General features: G+C 43.9%; 1 protein-coding gene across 2 annotated transcripts in view; it reads right to left on the reverse strand.

Annotated features, from left to right (window-relative positions):
* Positions 1-3905: 3905 nt before the first annotated feature.
* The window catches only part of LOC147678411 (uncharacterized), a 375737-nt gene continuing 356028 nt past the window's right edge, over positions 3906-23614 (reverse strand). For both annotated transcript variants that reach the window (XM_086946003.1, XM_086946002.1), the window contains exon 6: positions 3906-5263. In XM_086946003.1, the coding sequence (XP_086802129.1) occupies positions 5067-5263 (197 nt within the window). In that variant the 3' untranslated portion in view covers positions 3906-5066. The remainder of the gene's footprint in view (positions 5264-23614) is intronic.

Genomic DNA, 23614 nt, shown 5'->3' on the forward strand with positions numbered 1-23614 from the left:
GGGTGGGGTTTCCATTCTTTGGAAAAAAAATCTGTTAGCAACCAATAAAAATTGTTATTTTAAGGTCACATGACTTGACACGCTTACGCTACGCGCACCGGAGCGCTTCCGGGGGCGCTCACGCGGCGCAAACATAGGCGCTTCCGGGGGTGCTTAGGCGGCGTGAACGAGGCGCTTCGGGGGGTGCTTACGCGGCGTGCCTGAGTGACGTTTTGGTAGCTTTACGGAAATGCTAAATCATTTTCATTCGGAAAATCAAAAATACTGCTTTATAAGTATGGTACAGAATGTCTTGCATTATTATTTAGTTTTCATACATATTTTTTTTTACGAACGCAGAAATAGCGCTCTCGGGAGAGCTTACTGGTGCGCGCACCCTGAGCGCTCCAAGTGAAAATGATACGGGTAAGCTTACCGGTGCGCGCACCCTGAGCGCACCAGGAAAAAATGATGAAAAAAAATATATACATTGAACAAATAATTTTTTTTTTTAAAAACAATTATTTGTAAAAAACGGCTAATAAAAAAAAAGAAACGTAGGTTACAAAGTCGATATACAAAGGAATTAGCTTTTAAAAAAAACTATGAAATTCACTGAAAAAACCATAGGTTTCACAAACGTTATAGTTAGGAATTAGCATTTAAAAAACCTTTGAAATTCACTGAAAAAAACCATTGGTTTCACACTCATAGTTAGAAATTAGCATTTAAAAAACCTTTGAAATTCACTGAAAAAACCATAGGTTTCACACCAGTTATAGTTAGCTGAAGATTTTACTCATACAAAACCATTGAAATTCACACGTTATAGTTAGTTGAACTCACTATAACTCGCGCGCCCGCAATCCACTGCTGATGATGTCACATATTACATAATTCATGACATGGTCAGTGACATCACTGATGATATCACTGATGACATCATCCATGTGATAATTCGATGGACCTCCTCACACTCTAATCTAACCTTTGATACACCCAGTGTTAAATACAAACTACCATTCCTGAAATTGACACACCAATACCAGTAACTACATACGCACTCACTGATTTCTAGGTCTACACACACATCCACTGATTCACCCATACAATCACTCATACATATAGTCACTCATCAATAGAACACTATCATATCCACTCATACACTTATACAGACACTCACACGCTGACACTCATCTACAGAGTTACTCACACACATAGTCAGTTATACAAAGAATCAATCACACTCCCATTTCCTCAACTACACAGTTTTACTCACTAAACCTTACTTAATCAAACATATACTAACACATACTTACTCTTTTACAATCACTGATACAAGTACACATTGATCCATACAGTCACTTACGCAATCACAGGCTCTCATGTATAGTCATTTATACATGCCAACTCTCATATGCACTGTGTTTTACATATGTACTTACTTGGACATGGAGCAGTGAGATAGCCATTCACTCACCAACACCCATGCACACAGTCAACCACCCATACAGCTCTTTCCACATGCACTCTTGAACCCATATACCAAATGAATCAACTGCTCACACATCTATGCACAAAGTCACACACCTCCCAGCCACCAACACACACTCACCCTCACATACAAATACTTGGGCAATCAATCAATAACCCATATAGCCACTCATATAGCTACTGATCAACACATGCAGCAGCTTACACAACAACAGACATACTGATGCACACATTTAGACAGTTTAGTCCCTAACCAATGCATTCAGTAAGACACATTTAATCACTAACTCATACAGTCAGTCACACACCTACTAAATCCTTCATCCAGACACTCATACATCCACTCATTCTTCAATATATAAAACATATTTTAACTTTACAGAAACACACATTCACTGGAGGATGTCATCAGTGATGTCATCAGTGATGTCATGAATGATTTAATATGTGACATCATCAGCAGTGGATTGCGGGCGCGCGAGTTATAGTGAGTCCAACTAACTAGAACGTGGGAATTTCAATGGTTTTGTATGAGTAAAATGTTCAGCTAACTAACTGGTGTGAAACCTATGGTTTTTTCAGTGAATATATATATATATAGTTTTTGTGTGCGTCAATATTTTACATTGTCTTAGCAAGGTGGTGGAGCTTTCCATTCTGTTCACTGTCCTTACATTATTAATCACTTTTATCTACTGCTGTCTATTGATCATAGCAGCACATATATTATACACGAGAATCACGATGGTGCAATAAATATTGAAAATGCCCCACTGTGTATTCTTAGTATATATCTCTGAGAGAAAGAGAGCAGTAGTGACTGAGCAAAAAGGTTCTAGATCGGTTACCAGGAGCTCGGAGAGTGGTTCAGGGATGTCATGTTCTGTGGTTGCCAAAATTGTTGCTACCTGTCTAGGTTGAGGGGTGCATCTGTTGGCATTGTGGGCAAGTTGGTCTCAAGGATGAACTATCCTGCAGAGGAACATCAAATTAGTCTGGCACCATCTGTACTTTTATGTTGCCCAACAAATGCACAGTTCCTACTGGGAAGTGTGGAATTACACAATACTAGCAACATTTTATGAAGGTCACTTTTGCATTTGAAAATTAACAAGTTTACATTTGCTCATCCAATAATCTGCTCAGTGATTGCAAATTGACTTTCCCCACATCCTACTTTTCCTTCCCTGTAAAAGGTTTTACTCTTGACTCTCCAGTCTTTTTCAGAGTGTAAAGATTGTATAGGAGTTTAAGAATACCACTAATCATGTACCTTTTTGGAAGTGCACCGACTCACATGGTATTCCATCACTTGAACAAACTCTTATGCCTCTTTCTGACCTGCACTGAAGAAAGGTGGCAAAATCAGAGCCTTGCTAGAATCTAAATCCATGTACAATATGAATCCTGGAACAATCACAGAGGCTATTATCAGAGTTCTGTTATAATGAATGTGCTGCCATAATTTATCACCCTCACTTTTGTTTAGAGCATTCCAGAGTTCCCCAGAGAGCATTAACAAGCTGCTTGCTTACCGCTCATTTAATCTGCACTGCGCTGTATCTTGTGCGCCCGCTGCCTCTAAATCAGGTGACTATAATGGAATGATAATGTCCACGGTGTACTAATTTTTTACCATTTCAAGATTGACAGCGTGTTGGTTCTAAACATGGTGGCCATGCCTTAACTCTTCAAAAATGATACACTATGTACAATACAGTTGCGATATGGTTATCTGCTGCTATGTTTAATTTTATTTGTTGCTGCAAGCATATGCCTGCCATGCATATGCTGTTGAGTTTTTTGGGGCTGCTTGGTTGTGCAAGTGGATAAATGCAAGAATGAGTCAGTGGGTGGATGAATGGATGTGTGAGTGCAAGAATAAGAGGCACTTTCATTTATAAGCCAGATCAGTTGACATTTGCATAGCTTGTTTAAATTAAAGTTGACTGTCAGGCATATTTTCACACAAAAATTCACTCAGAACCCCATATTACAGTTCAAGCCCCATTGAATATTATATGCATAAACAGTGCACTGTTGGAGTGGCAAATTCTATGCAAGGAGGGACTTCTCACTGAAGTAGCAGAAAAAGGTCCAGGGTGCAAGAACAGGATGATGCTCTACTCAAAGAGCTGTATGGGTATACCCTTTCTGGAGCTCTTCCGGCTGCCTTTGGGAGGAAGCCAGCAGGAGGGGGGGTCAAAGTAAAGCTAAGTTGGCCAATTCCTCTTGGGCAAAACCACTAGGTAAGAGGGGAACCCCTGGATCGATAGAGGTAGATAGAGGTAGAGCACTAGGGGAAAATCGAGGTATCATACAATCTAACAAGCAGCTCTGCCGATCTGAGTTGTATGAACGCTGTTTAAATCGTTATATAAATAGTCACTCAGGCTAGACCATGTGTAAACAATAAGGAGTAGATGAATCAATTTTTGTGACAACATTTTATTCTTGTCTTATTGATATTCAAAAGCAGTGGATCAGTATCAAAATCTATTCTGGTTTCATAACAAAATATAAACACCACACCTGGCCCAAATAGTGACACTTTCCATGGACAGCCTAACACACCACATTCATACAATCAATCATTCAAGAGTCCATTCAAACCGTGAATCCACACTGAACATTCATCACCAATGGATATATCTTGGTCAGATAAAACGTCCCAAAACAACATATACAATAGCAAAGCTCATATTTCTTCAAACAGCCATCTAATTCGTCAAGTCCGATCCACTATTCGGTGGATAGAATGTCAAAACAACAGTAGTATATCCAAGTACACCCGATTTCAAAACATAGGCTAAATTGGCACAAGTTGGTTTAACAAATGTTAGGGACAAGAAGAGAGACAGTTGACTGTCAGGCATATTTTCACACAAAAATTCACTCAGAGCCCCATATTACAGTTCAAGCCCCATTGAATATTATATGCAGAAACAGTGCACTGTTGATGTGGCAAATTCTATGCAGGGAGGGACTTCACTGGAGTAGCAGAAAAAGGTCCGGGGTGCAAGAACAGGATGACGCTCTCCTCAAAGATCTGTATGGGTACACCCTTTCTGGAGCTCTTCCAGCTGCCTTTGTCAGGAAGCCGGATGGAGGGTGGAGGTCAAGGGTAAGCTAAGTTGGCCACTTCCTCTTGGGCATCAGACCCAGGCGGTTTTTCAGGTCTTCTTCAGGAAGAGGCCTTGAATGCAATAAAGATAATTCCAGATGGATGCAAACATGCTCCTCTGTTGATTACATTAGGCTTTTTACTGGAAAATATTGGTGTTTAATGACTTCAAATGACACACATTCAATGACACGACCAGTGATCAGGTCTTTGTGACCTTTAGTTTGTCAACCTCATACTCGTACATTTGGCTTCTGTTGGTTTTAATGGACTCCTTTTGGTCTTTGTTCATTGGGTCCATAGGGTTTTCTTTTGCCCAGCACAACCTGGATCCAGAAGAGCTGCTGATGGGACAGAAAAAGGAGTAGACCAGTAAAACATTTTTAGATGATGTCCACTGGTCTGACACCCAACAATACCAGGTCTACAGAAATGTCGATCAGGAGTTAGGGTTCAGCTCTATTTCTCCTCAGAGACCTCTAAAGAAACTGTGGATGAAGCATCCCGCACCCAGAAAAACGCAGACAATGAAGAGGAACAGTCCCAGGAAAATGTAAAACAAATTTGTAATCCAGAAGGCATAGAGGTAGAGCCCCTTGTGGCAGTAGTTTGCAGCAGTGGGGTCTGTATAATTTGGGGCATAAATGGAATAAATCCAAACGTTTCCTGGGAGAGAAAGAGATAAACATCTAATTACAAGTGATGAATATAAACAGTTTGCATTTGGAATACGCTCAAGACCAACAGTTTTATACTCATTTACCTAAACTCTGTCTTGGCACCAAAAGGGGAGCTAGCATGGAATCAAACGGGGAGAGATCAAAAGGAAAATAGAAAAACTGTCCAGGAGGAAACAAGATGACAGCGAGGCAGAAAGAAGGCACAAAGGAAGAGGGTGAGAGTGCAGAAGGGTGAGAGAAGTAGAGGCAGAGAAGGACTGGAAAGAGTAAAACACAGGAAAGAATGGGGGCCAAATGAGGAGAAGAGAACGGATTAGGCAGCAGTATGGCTGCATCAAAGAGACTGCCACAGCTCATCAGAAACATCCAGAACCCCCAGAGGCCTTTAACACACAAGTGAAGTCTGTGTGCTGTCCCCTCCAGCGTTAGTCATGCATAGAAGTCTCATTCTAACAACTATGTTCTCTTTCCACCTTCATTTTCTGCCACTGTTTCATCCATTACCAACTGGATACATTTTCCAACTTTATTTTTTTATAAAGCACTACTATAGACTACTACCCATTACTGACAGACGTCGAGGTATCACAAGAAAGAAGCGAAGACACCAGATTTTACAGAGCGGTAACAAACAGTCTTCATGGAAAAAGTGTACTCTTTCAGCAGTCATATTTAATAGAAATATCTAACACACATTTCAATATTACAAGGTATACACAACTATTGATTTACTAGTAGGCTAGATAATGGTATTTATATGCAGACATGTGACCAGCCAGTACTGCAGGACACCACAGCAGGTTTACAGACTGGCTTCATGCCGAGACCAAATTGGGACATCGGATGAGACCCCTTCCGAGCCTCGAACAGCTGCCCATAACCTTTACATAGTGTTTTTTCAAGTGTCCGTAAGTATGTTGACACTTACACCACACACCTTAGCATGTGTGTAGGCACTTCACTTTTTTTCACATGGCACTTTCCACTTTGCCACTCACCAGTCTAACTCTCCAGTCCTGAAGAAGGCCCCTAACATATACCTTCGCGGGCTGAAACATGTAGACCACTCACATAGTCAACTAAGGATAATAGTTCCCATTTAGTTGCACTACACATTTTTTACCCATATCTTGAGCCGCCACTAACAAAGTTTACAGGCAAGGATTCTCCGAGATATTTTTAAGTATAATTCACGTCACATCACACATTCACAACACACCAGCTCCGCTGTGATCAGGCGTCGTAGCACAACCAGGGGGCATTCGGCCACCCGGTTGGGACCCCAGTGATGAATGACACCAACCAGGTTGGTATGTGAGGGGTCTTTTAAACAAATGTAATGAGTCCATGTACTAACCATACTAGTGATTGTACCATACATACATAGTGGGCTCGTCCAGTCTTGTTTAGCTCATCATTATACTGGGGTTACCGACGCCTAGGTGTGGGCGGAAAATCCGTTCCGCTCGCGGATTTTGCGGATTTTCGGGAAATCCGCAATCCGCGAGATTTGCGAATTTCCCGCAAAATCCGCAAATCCGCGAGCAGCGGATTTTGCTCGCACTGCTCGCACTGTTCGCGTGAGTTCGCGCCCCGCGAATAAGTGCAAAATTGCAGAAATACGATTTTAGCAAAACTGAAAGTAACTACTTACCAGGTTCAAAAGTTCAGGCACATCATTAGTAGCCATTTCCTGTAGTGCTTCCTGAGGGGCCCCTCCAGAGTTCAGTTGCCAGTTGAAACTATTATGTGACCCTGCTCTGAACCTCAGAATAGTTACACATATGCCACAAAGGTCCTGAATTACAGCTAAGGGAGACAAGCAGGAGCCAGGCTGGAAGTTAAAATCCATTAATCAGCCCCTAATTCATTATTGTCAGTTGGGGCAGGGCAGGTGTTGTAACTAATTTTGCAACAATGAAAGCACTTAGCAAGTGCAAAAGATCACTAATCAGGGCGCACTAAGGAAGCAGGTGCCAGCTAAAAAAATATTCTGTGACACATTAATCAGCCCCAAATTAATTCAGGTCACTTGAGGCAGGGAAGGTGTGCTTTGCTTTGCCGAAAATAATGTACACTGGACAACCAGAGGGTGTGGTGATGAAACAGAGGGTGACATGGGTGGGCCAGAGGGTGGCATGAGTAGTCAGAGAGTGGCAGTGGTGACAGAGAGTGGCAGTGATGAAGAAGAGTGTCCCAAACAGGCTGGACACGTAGAAACAACAAGTTCGCAAAACTTGCGACCCGACAGGTAAGTTCGCAAATTGCGAAATTGTAAAAACCCTCGCGAACTGGCAAAAACACGGGCGAACACAAAAAAAAAAAAATCCGCAAATTCGCGGGAATTCGCGGATTTTGCGGATTGCGAATCCGCAAATCCGCAAACGCGAGATCCGCAAAATTCGCTCATGCTTACCGACGCCCCACAATTCCCTTGCTCTCCCATTGTTTTTTTATGTAACATGCGTGCCCAGCATACTTACTACGGAATGCGCAGGTATATGGTAACTGCGAGTATGGTAACTATGGAAACACGTTGAATTGAGAGTAGGATACAGAGTCTTACTTTGTCCCGTGAGGGCAACCGATAGTGTATATTTTGATATTGGTGCCCTGTGTTTACAGAGTTGGCGGACACCACAAGAACCATTTAAGAGGACGGTGGGCCACTGTGGAAGGGGCCATCAGTGACTTTTTACGAAGGATTGTCCCTGTTTTACCAGGTAAGAGAGTGGACTTGCTCGAAGTATGAGTAGGTTTGGTTTAGTAACCATCGCAAGACTTGACTTCATGTTTACTAGAGCTGCTCCTTGATTAATCCCCGTCACTGTAATCTTCTTAATTCTAATAGGAAGTTATCTAGTCCTTGGATGTTTCTGGAGACTACGCTTCAATTGGAAGAGTAGTAAGTAGCTGGTCATCCTCACTCTCCAGATGTTGGTGCCTTTGCCTTGTGCAGGGGTAGCTTGGATCTAGTCCACACATGATACCATAGTTGGCGTTGCTTGAGTTGTGGGCTGTTATTGATTAGGTTTTATTTATTTTATTATTTATTATTATTTTTGTTCCTTTGCGAAGGGCTCAAGGTGGCTCATGTCCATGACTTTGTAGTAGTTTGATTCACTTATATATGTGGAAACACTGGTCTATGTAGTGGTTGAATGACACTATGGTTTTTGATTGCTCCCACTGGTCCTCACCTCTGGTGTTGGTGGCAGTTACTGTTCACTGGGGTGGCGCAGAGACATTTGTATTTGAATTAGATAGACCCGATACCTTGTGGGTCTTTTCCTGTGTATGTGTAGGTTCTCTATTCACCCTTATCCTGAGGAGGCCAAGATCCCTGGAGGCCGAAATGCGTCCGCGTCCACAGGCCATTTTCGACAAGAGGAGTCCGTTGATATTCTGTACTTGATTGAACTTTTTGGTTGAACACAATCTGGAATTCTGGTTCAGAACTTTGTAGAACCGATTGTGTTTGTACACAACTTCCTCTTAGTGGACCCCCTGATTGAATAGGGGGCCACGCTCTTTGACTTAGTAGTTTTTCTTTGGGTGAAAAAAGAATTGCTTTCTTGTGACAGTTTTTTGTATTTAAAAATGTGTATATAGATATTTCGTTGAAATAGAGATGTATGTATATATGTGCATTTGATTTGATAAATAATAGTATGTAAAAAAATATAAAAAGATTGACTGCTTTGAAGTACGGATTACTACAAATAAAATTAGTAATCATGATGATGACTAGGCATGTGATCATTGTACATAAAATAGTTCTAAAATATCGAGAATTGTGTTCCCCCTGTTAGGGAACGTCTAATACCTGACTTGTATAGGACTTTGATATTGATCCCTCCCGACCATTTCTGCTCCTTGAAGCAGCATATAGAATAGGTCAGGTGTTCATCAATCATTGTTCGGGGCTTAGGAGATCGCCTCTTTTCGATGTAGGTCTTGTTTCCTAGATTCCAGATGTCTTTTAGGCATCAGAAGGTTGGGAGGAGAAATGTATATGTGTGTGATGAGCCATTGCAGAAAAACAGGCCTTTAATCCCACAAGGACCTCAGGCTGTGGGCCTGTCTCCCAGCACATTACCAATCTTGGCAACCAACACAAGGCTGTGTATCTACTTGGGAGCAGGATATCTCAGGCATATCGTAGTGGCACTATCCGGAGTGAGGGTCCATCTTCAGCTGTGTCATCAAGTATAACTCACCGAATAGCTCTTTCCAAAAAGCCGTCAACCCTGGTATTCCTGGGACGTGTGTATGAAATCAGATTCACTATGTGAACATCTGAGACTTGTTGCATTCTTGAAAATCCAAATAGCTTGAAACTCTGCTGAGGAGTAATTTGATCACATAAGACATCAGACATGAACGAGTCCATGTCTGCTATTCAACAACATAACGTTTATCTGGGCACAAACAAAGGCCAGCTGTTTGTCTGCCTGAAAAGTTTCTAGGTCTCTTATGAAGAGCTGTCTGCACATGAGAAGAAGAGACTATATTCACCTATCTATTGGCCAGCTAGTTTTGTGCCTCAGGTCTGCCCTGACCCCATCATTGGTGTGGAGTTAAAACAAAGAAGCAACAAAGCAGTGGACCAATGAAACCAAAAGCGTGTGATGTGCGCTGAAGGTGCCCAGAAGCAAAGTTCTGAATGTGGAGTTCACCAGATAGGGTCAATGTTGTTCATTCCACTGTGTGTTGCTTGTCTGCCCATGCCAACTTTATCATTAGGTGTTTTAGATTCATCCCCATCACTCTGGTGGAGTGATGGGGATGTTCGTAAACAGCTATAAGAGTCTGGTAGGATCACCATTCTTAGAAGGGCAATTTGCTCAGCCAAGAAAAGAGGCAATGTTATCAATCACTCGACAACGTCAGATAATTTGTTAAATGTTTCCCTGTTGTCTTTAAACACATGTTTTGCAACACACACATAGAGCACAAAATCCACTGCATGGCAGGGCAGCAAAATACACCACCCTTCAAACTGTATGCCTCGCTGAATGAAGTGTGCACACCAAGAGAACAGTAGTGGGGATAAGGGGCATCCCTGTCGAGTACCGCGTGTTATATCAAACAGTGATCTAGGACACCGATTCCCATTCTATGCAGCATCACACACATGTAGCCCCATTTCAGGGAGTAACAAGCCTTTTACTTCAAAAAGGACTGCAGCGCCCTCACCTCTTGATGCAGCAGTTCTAAAGACATGAAGAAAACTCGCAGACTGCATGCTGCCGAGTGACCAGGGACAAATCCAGGGCAAGTCATAATGATTTTAGAAAGTGTCTGGTTTCTCAAGATCATAAATTGTGGATATTTTAGTCTACCATTCTCACCAGGGGATTGAGCGTTCACTCCAATGTACAAATGTATTCCAGGCAATGTGTACCAGCTGCTACTTATGGGGCGGGATTTTGGGTCATTAGGGAGGTATCCACTATCCAGACAGATGAAAAAGGCTTTCGTCGCAAGCATTTATCTGTTCCCCTTTCCTCACCCCACTTCACGTGCCACAGAGTTGGGACTGAGTTATATATACGATCTAGTACAAACTTGCCCTGCTTTGCTGTGGCTCGCGATATGGAACACGACGAGGCGCTCCCAACAAGAAATTTACTTCAATATGGTCTAGCCTGTGACAAAGGTCTTGGTATTCTGGGCTGACCTCAGTCTCTTTTGCAGATATTGATCTCCCTCAGGCATTCACCAATGTTGAAACTTGTGTCACACTGGGCAGGAGGTATGTTTGGTCTTCATTACTAACTCACGCAAGGGAGAGTAGGCTAAGCATGGAAATAGAATAAACCTCTATTTTGCTTTTATCTCGCTGTGGATCATGATAATATCTTTAGCAATTACTTGTGCAGAAGGAGAGGAAGATGGAAATTGTTCTTTACTTATCCGTTCCGGGACAGATACAAAAAAAACTACTTTCCTTTAGGTTTTCAGCACAATTTTGAATCGCTCGTCTGCCAATTTTGATCAGAAATATGCAAACATGGTTTTAATACCGTTCATCAAATCTAGAAATTTGACATTGCATGCAGTAATTTCTTTTTCTGAAATAGATTTATGTCAGATGATATTTCTGTATAAAATATTCTGATATACAACTGCATTTTCTTTCACTTTCTCATTGTGCATTCAATGTAGTTTATTTATATAAAGTTTTATGCTCCGAGCAGGTGATTAATGTAAGTGTTAAAACGTAAAGGAACTTGGAATTCCGAATGGATTTACAAGCAAACTAAAATCGGTCCCAAATGGTAATTCCCCATTTGGGCTGTTACTCATCATTGCATTGAACTGGTGGGGGTTTATCGCACGGTAATGGGAAACCTTTGATTTTACTGTTACCCATTACCATGCAACTTGTAATCAGGCCTTCTACGTTTACCGTGCTAGATCCAGAATTCAGGTACACTTGAGCACCATCTTTCTACATCTTTGACAAGATCTAAAGGAGAACTTACAATCCAATTCTGCTATTTGAGCCACAGGACATAAAAAAGTCAGCACTGAGACCCCATGTTCGGGTAATGTGCATGTAGTATCTGGAGATAACATTCTAGTTTTTATGTGTTAGAGTAAAGAGCTTTCTGTTTTGGATGTATTGTTATGAATGCTGTAGAGGCTTGAACTGACTAGAAGAGCTGTGAAGGATTCTGGGTGTTGGTTGGAGCTTTGGAAAAAAGCCTGTACAACCTCACCTGGCCTACTGAATCCAGGCTTCAAGAGATTATTGCCACAGAACACTTTTAAATATAGTAAAATGCAGAAATAGTAAGATTAGTAATGACTGGGGACCGATGCCAAGCATATCCAATCTGAAGATGTAGAATGACTCCCGTACTATCACCTGGGTCAAAAACATCCTGGTGTGGATGGGGAATCATTCAGGACAGGACCCTGCACTTAGGGAAGACAGTAGCGTGTAGGCTAAATATTTGCTAAAGCAGCACTCACTAATGTATTGAATTACACAACAGGGTTCCTTGCCTCTGGATTTAAACAGAATTCACCATGACCCTATCCTTTCCCAGGGATCATGCTCTGATAACCTGTGGAGATTGAAGCAGGGCCCTCGCTTCTCTGCCGGATCTGAAGGTCTTACTGTGTCATCTGTTGGGTCTCAGCTGTTTGAATTAGACTCTAGGTACATAATTGTATGTCAAGACCAGAGACTCCTATTTTGCTTTCCAATCTTGTGTTAATTTCTATAGCCCCCATGTCTTTAATAAAATGAAGACTTTCCTTCATAATTTACTAGGAAAAATCTACATGATCTTCCACTCTCCAGTTTCAGGTCTTCTAACATGGGTCTAGATTTGTTCATTCAAAGTCTCTCTGCCCTACTGGAACATTGGTTTCACACAAACCCTGGACTCTTCTGAATTAGAGTCCATGTGGGATGCTCTGTTCCAGTGAGAACATGTAAGATAGTGTTCATCTGAGAAAGGACATCTCCAACTACGTAGCTTGAATCCTAAACATAATACCTTGTGTGAAATGGATTATTTGCATGAATTATTTCTAGTTTTATTAAATTAGTATATATATATATATATATATATATGGTGAACACTCAGCAATTTGCAGAGATCATATCGTACGATGGTATAGATACATCGACGATGTATTTCTGATCTGGCATGGTACACAAGCATAGGCAGAACGTTTCATTGAGAAGTTAAACATTAACAACTACAATTTGGCATTTACTTCTAACATAAGTGCATGCCAAGCAACTTTCCTGGATGTCTCAATTGAGATTACCAATGGCTGCCTGGAAACAGCATTATTTAGAAAACCTACTGCAGGGAACACTGTATTGCACGCCAAGAGTCACCATCCTCCGCATCTGATAAGGAGCATCCCTTATGGGGAAATGCTCAGGATCAGAAGGGTTTGCAGTACCGAGGCACAGTGCAATGCAGCACAACAGGCCAGTAAACAAAGGTTTCTGGCTAGAGGGTAGAACGAGAACACATTGACGGCCGCCATACGTAAAGCTAATGCCCTTCCTCGTGCAACAGCACTGTTACATACAAAATCCCAGTGTTCAACTCCTATGTCCACGCAGCAACCTATCAGACTAATATGGTCATTCAATAGCCAACATGGGGCACTAAGAAAGATAGTGAATAAACATTGGGATCTGGTGAGATGTGATCCCGTGATTGGTGAACTAATGCCGAGAAAGCCAGCAATTACTTACAGAAGGGCATATTCCTTACAGGATGCTTTGGTTAAATCTAGCCCAGAACTTGAACCACCTAAGGATTGGCTGGCAAGCAGTAGAGGTTTCAGGAAATGCTCTACATGTAAAGCTTGTTCACATGGGGTAAACAGAACGGAATATCTAACCCCTTTCTCAGCAGTCCCATGCAAAATCAACAAAAAACTAACCTGCAAGAGTGAATTTGCAGTATATGTGTTGGAGTGCCCGTGTGGTTTAAGATATGTGGGCAGCTCAAAACTGCAGGTCCACAAACGTGTACTCCAACACTTGAGGGCTATCAATACCAAGGATTCTTCTTATCCAGTGGCTAGACACTTCAAGGAGCACCACAATAACAACAGTGCTCTCCTGAAGTACTATGCCATTGACTCAGCGGGTCCCCTTAGAAGAGGAGGTGATAGGGATGCTGCACTTAGAGCTTTAGAAACAAGATACATCTTGACGTTGGATAGCAAAGCACCTCAGGGACTTAATGCCTCAGAAGATTTTTATACCTGTCTCCAGGGTAAAAATTCCCTAAACATTCCATTGAGTAATCTGAATGTTGTGAGGTTTATGGTGTTACCGTCATCTTTTAACACTATCTTGCAAGCAAATGAAATGTATGTAATACCATCTATTTTTGCTGCAAGAATCTGTTTTTTGTGTTTAAACCATCTGTATAACTGAAAAAATCGCCACTATCTGTGTTTGGATGGCAGACTGGGATCAGTTTGATAAACATCCCATTCGCAAACACAAATCTTTGTATTTTTTAAATCTATGTTTCAACATAGTTTTAATCGGACATAAAAAGAAATGTTACCAAAAAAAAGTAACTAGTATTTGGTAGGTGTTTTTAAAGATGATGCAATTCATTGATCACATACCCTACCTTTTACTTCACACATCGAGACACTAGTTGCGCTTTATTTTTTCACTTATTTATTCTGGTGTCATAATATAGGATGCAAAGCTGCAAAACTGGGCATATACATAATGTATTTTTCTGGTTGAATCATTGCGTGATGGCCACTGGATGAGATGTTGGTTGACTGTTTTTACATTTAATATTCAACTAGATATTGTGTACATCTTAACAGTATTGATTTTAATTATTCTTTTATATATAAAGAATTGGATTTTAGGCCGGTTTTTAGGACATGCCGTGTATTTTTTATATATTTTACATATATTATATATTTATAGCTAAATTATTTATTTTGCTATTTTTGCACTAATCTATGTTACTTTATGTAACTGAATTTAGTTTGGGCATGTGCCAATCAACAAAAGTTGCAGTTTGATTCATGACAGTTTGTCCTTCATGTGAAATATTACCGTTATGGGGATTTATCCCAATACTTTTTGCCCGTTGCACAGTGAAAATTTTCAGTATTTTTACTATGTTTATTGTGCATCCTAATGACACCCAATGAAAATGTCGCATTCACTAGCACTTGCACTTTAAAATTCTGCCGTCCCCCTCTAAGGCGCCATGTGACCAAGGCCTCTTGTAGGCCGAAACGTTATGCAGTCTGTTGCGGAATAAAAATCACTCACAGAAATCTGGGTCGCCTGTTTCTTGGCGGTACTGCGGCTGGAGTTGAGTCCGTTTGCTGTTCGTGGAAACCTGTATGTATGTATGTATATATATATTTGTCTTACATTTTATTTATACACTTGTCTCCTTGTGGACCAGATGAGACAGAGTACCTCTGAACTCCTCAGAATGCTAAACTATTGATCAGAAATAATGCATGTTCACTTTCACTAGCAGCCATTGCGTTTTTCACAACTGTTCTTGTTCACATCCTCATCCTCGCTTCTGCCACTGTTCTATGCCATGGTGATTTCCGAACGTCAACACAAGCACTGACGTGCGCAAGTTATGGCACTTATAGAACAAAGTATAGGATATATCTTTTCTAGTCAGTGTTCGGTCTGCGGCCTGGCCACATGAGAGGCCAAGAGGGGAACATGTGGGCTTTCAGCAGACCTATGAATTTAGTTAAAGAGGTTCAGCCATTTCCAGGGTAAAGGTTTGTTTCAGCTTCGTATGGAAGAAGGGCTAGTGTGGTGTTACCGCCATCTCATTAGCAGCCGGAATACTATAAGCAGCGGGGGGTCTCCAAGTTCCACTTAATTAAAGTACAGGTCTGAAGACGTCATTCCAAATATGCTGGAGCACTTTGTGTGCGGCATTTTGTTATTAAATACAGGTATTAGAAATTGGTTAGACTTACCTGAAGCGGAGGTGGAAGTAACCGGCTCAAGTTTCACCAGGCCGGAAACTGAATGAACTGTGGCATTCTGAAGAACTAGCTGTTTTGACATGACCAGCATAAGGGTGTCAGGTAAAACAGTCCAGGAACTCACTGCTGATCTAAAGATGGTGTCACAAAGATGGACAATAGCATAAAACATGCATTAGAGATTAAAGAATGTATTTTTGGTGGAAAATTAATCTGAATGCCCAGACAGGGTTCATTTTAAGATACAAACGTTCTTGATTTTAGTACCAATGAATATTTGTTGTCTAGAGATCTTGCGGACAGAGTTTAAGGAGGACACTTTGGTAGTCAAACAGGACTTCCAGAAAAAATAATTGTGCAGTGTGTGACTGTTGCCAGTGAATTCATCTTAACTCTTAGCCACATAAAGGTTGAGGTTTTCATACTGAGCTATCAGTGTGACAGCAGCAAGTGAATCAAAGTAGCGATGATGAGATCAAATAAAGGCTGAACATAGACACTGAGTAAGGGAGGAGACAGCAGCAATTCTAATGGAATAGGAGTTGATGGAGATAGAGGGAGGAAGAGCACATACTGGACATACTGCTGTCTGGTGAAAATACAGACAGAAGTTATCGATTAGAAAGAAAAGTGATTTCAGGGGAGAGAGGGCAGAAGAGAGGAAGACACTGGTCAGGCTACATTGGTGATGCCTGGAGACATTTAGTGCCACAAATGAGAATCTTGGTGACAGGGTTTGTAAGAGATGGTGGGCAAGTGAGAATGCAAGAACAGAAATCAGAAGAGAAAGTTCCAATGAGGCTGAAAGGGAGGAATGCTGGAAGCATGGGGGAGGCGTGAGAATGATAGCGATGGAAGAGAAGTTTGGGGGGCGAAATTGTAGGAAACATAGATTTGGAACCGAAGAGCCTGCTGAGAAAGCAGAAGATGAAGCTCTAAGTAGAGTATGCACAGTGGTGGTTCCTCTGTGGGAGTGGAGAGGTCACCCCCCACTGCTGGACAGAAACCTGGAGTATGAGGGCAGGGTGGGGCCAGTGCATCACTGCTGCCAATAATTGACAGCAGCGAGGAGTAGCCCCTTAAGCTTGATGTGAGCAAGTTGTTTTGGCTGACTATCTTGCTATGGCCAAACAAACATGCGCAATACAAACCTCTACAACCCAGCTGTATAGGCCTATTGTACCTTTTGGGACGCAGAGCAAGCCCACTCTAGCGAATCAAGAATATTTACTCATACAGCTTAACATGAGAACAGCAATGTGATTGGATGAGGGAGATGGCTGTAGGGCCTTGAGAGGCTGGGTACTCAAGCAAGATTCACAGGACCACTTTAAAAATGTTAACACAGTCATGTTTGGAGGGCCAGGTGGAGAGGTGAAGGGAAGCCATATATAACAAACTAATGGAGCAAGCTGTTCACATTAAACAAATCTGTCCACTCCTAAGCCATTTAAATAATGTTTTCTAGGTATGGATCTACTACTTTCGGAAATAGCTGCAGCAGTACTGTGACACCGGAACCAGATTGTGTGGTATCCATTCACCTCCACCAGTCCCACGTTCACCTTGCACGAATACTCTGTTCAGAATTGTGGTTCACTTCTGCTCATCACAACTACTCGGAGAAGCCTTTACACAAACTATAAGTGCTCACTTGTCCAACCCTTCAAATTGATCTATTTTATTACTAACTTGGAAATATGTGGAGGCATGTGAATCTCATCCAATAGGACTATTGTGCAAGGTTAGGGTAGACTTTCTTCTATTCTACCAGGCCTCTCTAGTTGACTTCTTAATATTGGACTGTTTCATAGTATTTTTTTCCACTTGTAGAAACGACTCAAAATAAGGAAATATAAACAGGGTTATTCAAAATCACTCATTTGGTAATGCTTGAGAACCCTCCAGCCTCTCAAAAAGGTTATTGTCCTCAGGATCCTAAATTTAAACTGAGTCCCAATTTATGAGGAATGAAAACTCACAACTCTGGCTTTGGCCAAATGCTGAGGCTCTATCTAACATGAGGATCCAATGTGTTTATTCCCGGCTATAAATGAAAATATTTTCATTGCTGAATTTTGTGCACTTCAAATGTCACCATACAGGAGACCCATGAATTAACCCTTGTTGACTGGCATATTTACAAAACAAAATCACATATGCTCAGCCGAACACAACATTGATCTTTTAAGTGCCTTTGCAGTGTAATCGGCCCACTAAGGAATAGATGCTAAGAAACGGATACATACTGGGAATGCAGACAGATGAGCATAAAATAAAACAGAGGACACCCTTCCAGCCCTTAATTAGTCCTACTGACCAAGTTGAGTGAGGGCTAGGTAGATACACCCACCGTTAGGCTCATTGTCTAGTTAGTAGTAAAGTCTCCACGTCTCCTATACGACTATTCTTAAACGGGTGGTGGAAGTATTCTCTGGATTCTATGGCAGGACCGGAGGCTTCTGATTATGCTTTCTCATTTCTTTACTGCAACAACAGCAGCCAATGAAAATGAAAGTACACATGTAAAAAATAACATTTCTCATGAGGCTTTGAACCACGCCGCTCTTACAACAACCAATCACAAAGGTATCATGTCTATAAATCCTGGAGACACTACTCCGGCCTCCTCTTTCTTTGCTGCTCCGCAGCCCAGATAAGTGCTCTTTCCTTTCATGCTTGCTCTATTACTTGTGATTTATGCCCTTTGCATTGTTTGATGCCATTGATTATTGTTTCTTCTTATTCATGTATATTTCATGATTTGATTGATCGCTTCACGCTCTCTTGGCACTGTTTATTTATACATTGTCCGATTAGCTCTTAGATTGGGGCCGGAGCTTCGCTCCGTTCCCAGCTTCCCCGTGGTGGCGCGTGTTGCGCACCTAGGCCCGTCCAACCCTTCCCACCGACTTCCAGTCGTCGCTGCCCGCGGCGCACGCTTCGGCTAGCCGCACTAGTGAGGGGTTAGCCCCCCCCTCGGGGACGAGCGTGCGTAGGAGCCGTTGAGGCCTTACTTATGTCTCGGGGAGCCCGCGCACGCCGTGTTGGCACGCGCAGATCTCGAAGGTGCCAGATCAACGCTCTGCCCCCGGCTGAAGTGGGGATTGACGCAGCTTGGGCCAGGAGCCGTGGCGATTTCCGTGTTTTTGGCAGCTTATATTGGTTCAGGCGGCATACCCGTTTTCCTCCGTTAGTCCTAGAGTGGGACTAGACCTTGCTCTTGTCTTTTACTGGTATTTCCGGCTCCTGCGCCTGGCACCCCCCACCCTCGACGCCCTTGCTTGGGCTGGTCTTTGCTTCCTGCTGGGGATTAGAGTTGGAATTTCGAATTCCTGATTGCGATGGCAAACGCTGAGTACTGCGAAGAGGAGGATGCTGCGTATGGTTATCAAGGACAGCAGGAATTCTATGAAGGGGACTCCATGGAGGAGATCATAGACAAAAAACTCGATGCCAAATTGGATAAAGCCCTTTCCTCGGCCCTCTCCCCTTTGGCCAAGAAGTTGGACCTGCTGGTCCCGGGTAAGCCGATGCCCGCTCCGGGCAAAGATCCCCTTCAACCCCCCCCCCGAAGAAGGCGGCTCTTGACCTTTCCTGGCCTCATGCCCAGTCTTAAAAACAAACGTTATAAGTCCCAGGAGTCCCGATCCCAAGACAAGCCTGCTACCCCTCCCCCCAATTCCCCCCTGGTTATCACCACTACGGATACTGGCACCGATACCGATTCCTCGGACGCCGCTCCGCGCAATCGCACTAAAAAGCGTAAGCACACTTCACCGGTCATTCCCACCCCCTTTGTATTTGATCCGACGGACATTGTCCATCCCAGATCATCCGACTGGGTTCCCCCTCCTGCTGTGGCAGCCTATCTGGAGACCCATCTCCGCAAGGGATTCGACAAGGAGGTTCGTGCCCGCCTGAAATCTGAATGCCCGCGCCCTGATTTACTCACAAAGTGGCTCTCACACCGGACATAGACCCCTCCATGACCACTTTTCTTAAAAAGTATAAAAAGGACCCAAAGAAAGGGATTGATCGCGCGCTGAGAGCGTGCCAGGATAAGGTCCTCGACCTTTCGGGCCCGTTGGCCAAGATCCTGGAATTGGCCCTGCAGGCGCAAGAGACTGGTGCCGCCATACATCCTGAGGTTCTGGCGGGTTGGGCTCAGAGGGCCATTTGTATGCTGGGCAACGCGAATTGCGCCCTTGCCTCTGAACGGCGGAAGTCCGTCCTTCTCCGAATCGACCCCCAACTGGTGGAATTGGCTTCCTCGGAACCGGGTCCTTTGGCGGAAGGACAGTTGTTTGGGGACAATTTCGTTAAGGATATTGCAAAATTTGTGAACACTTTTGCTTCCGTGGACAAGTCTCAGGCCTCGCTGAAACGTGTTCTGCAGGTCTCTGGTAGGGCCGGGCGTGGCAGAGGACGCTCGACCGGCCGCTACTCAAATCCCAGTCCTCAAAGAGGCTAAGCCCCTAGACGGGGAAGAGGGCACACTCAAGAACCGGATCAAGACGGATTTTACCCGTCCCGATCACGCGGCTTCAGGGGCCGCTATAACAAAGGAATCAATAGGGGCTACAAGAACTTCGATAACCAATCTTCCGGTAAGTCTCTCTCTTCCTTTACTTCCGTTAGGGGGAAGATTGCGCCATTTTGTCAAGAATTGGGCAGCTCTCACTTCAGATGTGTGGGTCCTTCGGACCGTCCAGGGTTACGAGAAAGAGATGGTGTCTTGCCCCATTCAGCCTTTCCCCCCCCAGTCCTCTACCTTTTTCCCTTCTCGAACAGAGTTTTATAGACTCAGAACTGGACAAGCTTTTGGCAAAACAGGCCATTGCTGCAGGACCCTTCCTTCCGGGAGGCTTCTGCAGCGACGTCTTTCTTGTGCAAAAGAAAGGAGGCGGTCAACGCCTCGTGTTAAACTTGAGGGATTTCAACCCCTTTGTCACGTATCGCCATTTCAAGATGGAGGGCATCCATCTTTTGCGAGACCTTCTCTTGGAGAACGACTGGATGGTCAGACTGGACCTGAAAGATGCCTACTTGACGGTCCCAGTCTGCCCATCACATCAAAAGTTTTTGCAATTCCCCTGGAAAGGGCGTTGGTTTCGTTACGAGGTACTTCCTTTCGGACTGTCCTCGGCACCTTGGGTGTTCACCAAACTACTCAAGCCGGTGGTCTCCCGCCTACGGGAGATGGGAGTTCGGTTGATTGTCTATCTAGACGATATGCTGATCCTGGCACAGGACAGGTCCCTTCTCACGCATTTGGAGTGTCTGGGATTCGTGATCAACACCAAGAAATTGGTGCTGATACCGGATCGGCAGATGGAATTCCTAGGCTTCCTGATAGACTCGGTCTCGGCCCAGCTTCTCCTTCCCCTGTCGAAGATCAGGTCGATCAAGAGAGAGATCACAGCTACCCTGGCCAAAGAGAAGATTTCTTTGAGGGTTTTGGCATGGATTGTGGGCCTTCTGGCCCCGTCGATTCAGGCCATTTTTCCCAGACCTTTGCATTACAGAGCCCTGCAGAGGCTCAAGATCTTCTACCTGCAAAGAAACTTTCACTACAATCATTTGATCCCTCTCTCCTCTGAGTCCAAGGAGGAGCTTCAGTGGTGGTTGGACCACATGTCGGCCTGGAACGGCCGAGCTATTTTCGGCACAGCTCCGGATGTGGTGGTGGAATCCGACGCCAGCCAGTGGGGCTGGGGCGCTCGCTGCGGCGAGTTTGCCACAGGAGGACGTTGGTCTGCAGACGAACTATCACTTCACATCAATTGTCTAGAGTTTCTGACAGAGTCCTTTGCCATCAGATCTATCTCGCCGCTGAAGAGCAATTGTTGTATCCTCCTTCGGATGGAAAATGTCTCCGCGGTGCGATACATCAATCGATTGGGCGGGACGAAGTCCCGGATGCTGGTGCACATTGCGAAGGAATTCTAGCACTTCTGCCTGGATCGCAAGATCTCCGTGGTGGCGGAATACCTTCCCGGGAAACTCAATCAAGTAGCGGATTGGCATTCCCGATTTCTCCGGGACTCCAGCGATTGGAGACTCCATCCATCGCTGTTTTCCCGGATCATATCACTATGAGGCCCATGCCGGATAGACCTGTTTGCCTCGCGCCTCAATGCCCACCTTCCCCTGTTTTACATTTGGAGACCGGACCCGATGGCACTGGGGACGGACGCGTTCCTTCACCATTGGGGGCATCAGAGGAATTATGCGTTTCCACCGTTTGCACTGATCCCGAGAGTAGCGGCATTGCTGCGCCGACAGGAGGCGACTGTGGTGCTAGTAACGCCTTATTGGTCGACTCAGTTGTGGTTTCCCACACTGTTGAAATTGTCAGTAGACCTCCCCTTCCGGCTCCCAGTCTTCCCAACGCTTCTGCAGGACCCAGTGGGAACGTGCCACCCCCTGGTCCTGCAGAACCAGCTGTCATTGATGGTATGGATGCTCTCCGGAGACATGAACGCCTTGCAGGCCTTTCACGAGAGGCTTCCAGCTTTATGCGGCAAGCGTGGGCTCCTTCCACCCGAAAACGATACTCTGCTTCGTGGAAGAAGTGGGTGGGTTGGTGCCTTCCAAAACAGGTGGATCCAGAGGGATCAAATATAACAGAGGTACTGAACTTTGTCAGAGTGTGCGACTTCTGGCCTGGCTTACAGGTCGGTTAACAACTTCAGGTCTGCTATTTCTGCTGGTCACGACCACATAGATGTAAACCTGTGGGGATGCATCCCTTGGTTTGTAAGTTGCTTAAGGGTGTGAGTGTGGCCAACCCTCCTCGGCCCAGGTATTCCACCATGTGGGATGTTAATAAGGTTCTGAATTTGTTGGAATCCTGGCCCGATAATGGTGATTTGTCGCTGAAACAGCTTTCTGCCAAGCTTACTATGCTGTTGTGCCTTATTTCATGTCGGAGGGTTTCGGATGTCAGAGCTTTGGATTTGGCTGGGAGGATGTTTTCACCCCAAGGTGTATCCTTTGTCATTACTAGACGTACTAAAACCATGTCCCGTTCAGTTGATTATCCTGCCTTTCCTCATAACGGCAGGCTGTGTGTTCTTCAATGTCTTAAATGTTATGAGGAGCGTACTAGTGTACACAGGGCAGATCCTCTGGGGCAGTCATTGATATCTATTCAAAAACCGTTCAAGCCAGTCGCTGCTGCTACTTTAGCCAGATGGGTCAGGTGGATCATGTCGGAAGCCGGCATTGATATTTCTGCTTATGGGGCACACTCTGCGAGGGGTGCTATGGCTTCTAAGGCTTACTTATTGGGTTCCCGCTTGGAGGACATTCTGAAGGCAGCTGACTGGTCCTCAGACTCAATGTTTAAGGTGTTTTATTACAAGCCGATTCCTCATGTTTCTGATGCTGTGATTGACGAGCTTTAATGTGAGCTTTAAACCAGCATAATCAGAAGCCTCAGGTCCTGCCATAGAATACAAAATGTTCTAGCTATCGCGACAAGAATTTTAGATTCTATTAAGGACACGGAGGCGAGGATTATCCCACCCGTTGGGACTGTTATACAACTGTTGTTGTTTACGTGGTTTTACCTAACTGTTTTGCCCACCCTTACAACGATCTAGGTTGTGGTGGAAACTTCTCAAACTTCCCTTTTTCTGTTCTAGGAAACGACTCCAACAAGAGTTGAAGACCGCCTGTGCTTTTGGCTACCGCTCCTTCCGGATGGAGGTTTTCCTTTTCGGTTCAAGATTTCTCCGTTGGGACTTCTGATGGATCTGTTTTCCGTTGCAGTATTAAACTTTTCAGTGTGATGAGACTGTTACTGACTGTTCACGCAAAGAAAGAGGAGGCCGGA

The sequence above is a fragment of the Lissotriton vulgaris genome, chromosome 12 (genome assembly GCF_964263255.1).
Source record: "Lissotriton vulgaris chromosome 12, aLisVul1.2, whole genome shotgun sequence".
In the NCBI taxonomy this organism is placed as follows: domain Eukaryota; kingdom Metazoa; phylum Chordata; class Amphibia; order Caudata; family Salamandridae; genus Lissotriton; species Lissotriton vulgaris.